At 38.4% G+C, this 2,124-nt stretch overlaps 1 protein-coding gene across 1 annotated transcript in view; it reads left to right on the top strand.

Annotated features, from left to right (window-relative positions):
• Window positions 1–2,124, top strand: part of RTTN (rotatin) — a 177,003-nt gene that overhangs the window by 96,351 nt on the left and 78,528 nt on the right. Inside the window, exons 25-26 of the mRNA XM_019634351.1 lie at window positions 159–287; window positions 761–871. Of these exons, the coding sequence (XP_019489896.1) occupies window positions 159–287; window positions 761–871 (240 nt within the window). The remainder of the gene's footprint in view (window positions 1–158; window positions 288–760; window positions 872–2,124) is intronic.

Here is a 2,124-nt window from a genome sequence, read left to right as displayed (position 1 = left end):
ATCAACCGTTTTTTAATGTATAAACTGAGAATCTTATATACACTTTATGTGATTCAGATTCAATTCCGACAAGTCAGTAGAAAGTGATATACCAGCACTTATCCTCATTTACCACTCAGAGTAAAGCCACTGTGAAATTGTTTACATTTGTTTTTCAGGTCATTACTTCTTTTTATGTGGAACGTGGAGGAAATGCTATGTCCTTCATGGGAAAAGGTGTCACCAAGAGCACAATTCTTTGCCTGCTTCACTTATCCCATGAGATGATGGCCCAGGACCAGAGCTCGGTGAGAGCACCAGGGACTGCCTGGCCTCTGAACACTTGCTAGAAAAGGAATGTGCAGTGTCTCACACATTGCAAGTTGGCTCTATGGAAATGTCTCTTTGGACTTCTCTTTTTAGGAGACAAAAATGATTTTTCACTAAGATGTTTCTTAGAAGTTGTATATTACACAAATCTGAATTTTATTTGACATTTATTTTGATTGAAATCTGCATTGTAGACATTTTTTTTCAAAATCATGAGGGAGATAGCTGTTCTGAAGAAATAGCTATTTAAGAAACAGTTATATTTAACTTTTTAAGGAGAAGTTGAGAATTTTGTTGGCCTAGTTTTGGCTAAATAATAAATTATAACCAAGTCTTAAGTACATTTTTATTTTGCTTGGATTTTTAAAAATTCCGAGTTATTTAAAACTCCCTCTGTTTTATCCTTAAAACTTAATGTGTTTCTGTTTCTTTTTTTTCCTTTGTATTCTAGGAGTGGATGTCACTTTGGTTCTTGCCTTTGGGTAGCCACAGTGAAGACCACGCTCCTACTCAGCAAGGGTTGGCTTGGCTGATTCCATTATGGGTGGATCGAGACCCAGAGGTCAGTGTGGAGAAAAACCGCGTCCATTCTTTGTAGATTAAACAACAAGTGAAGCAAAGCGTATATGCAGATACATATTCATGTTTTCCGAAACAAGACTATTTTAGTAACTCTGTCTTAAGCTTTATTTACCACCTTCGGCTGCCATGACAAAATAGACTTGGGTGGGGGACTTGAACAACAAAAATTTATTTTCTCACAGTCCTGGAGGCTAGAAGTCCAAGATCAGATGTCAGCGTGCTTAGGTTCTGGTGAGGGCGCTTTTTCTGGCTGTCCGTCGGCTGCCTCCTCAGTGTAGCCCATGTGGCCTTTCCCCTCTTCCTCTGCTTATCAGGCTGCCCATCCTATTGGACCAGGAGCCCACCTTTATGGCCTCATTTCAGTCTCATGACCTCTTAAAAGCCCTAACCTCAAATACAGTCGCATTGGGGGTTAGGGCTTCAACATATGGATTTGGGGGGGGGGGGCGACACAATTCATTTATACTTTTTTTTTGTTTGTTTGTTTTTTAGCTGAGCCATCCTGCCACCTGTTGGCAGCTCAGCAGCAGCTCAGCTCAGGCTGGGAATTGAACCGGCGATCCTGTTGCTCAGAGCTCGCACTCTTGAGCAAGCTCTTAACCAACTGAGCCACTCGGCCAGCCCCATTTATAGCACCCTCTCTTCAGTCAGACTCCTTAGAGTACAGATTAAAATAGGAAAAAAAAAAAAATCTATGATTTTTAGAAAGGACAGTAAAAAATTATTGGAAAAGCCCAGTCATTTTCAAACAATTTAGGACAGCTGCTGAGTGACATTTGAGTGTCATTTAATAGAATAGTGCTATTAAGTGCAGTTTTATGTTATTAATGAATTTTCTAGTTTTAGCCATTTGTGCACAGTTTTGTTTTCTTTTTTAACCACTTTATTGAGGTATGATTGACATGCAAAAAGCTGTACATATTTGAGTTTGGAGATAAGTATGCACCCCTGAAACCATCACCACAGTCAATGCCATAAATATACCCTTCACTTCCAAAAGCTTCCTTTTGCCTTCTTTACTATTTATTCATTTGTTTGTTTATTTTTGTGATTAAAACACATGAGATCTACTTGCTTAGCAAATTTTTAAGTATGTAGCACAGTACTGTTAACAGTACACACAGTCCACTAATTTTAAACAAGAAATGATTAGATCCTATTATAATAAAAGCCTTGATTTATAGACATGTTATTTCATCTGAACCTAGAGGTTACATTCTTAGACACATTGAA

The sequence above is a fragment of the Hipposideros armiger genome, unplaced genomic scaffold, assembly GCF_001890085.2.
Source record: "Hipposideros armiger isolate ML-2016 unplaced genomic scaffold, ASM189008v1 scaffold_1593, whole genome shotgun sequence".
In the NCBI taxonomy this organism is placed as follows: Eukaryota; Metazoa; Chordata; class Mammalia; order Chiroptera; family Hipposideridae; genus Hipposideros; species Hipposideros armiger.
The sequence above is the reverse complement of the archived record's forward strand: the minus strand, read 5'-3'. Positions and strand labels throughout refer to the sequence as shown.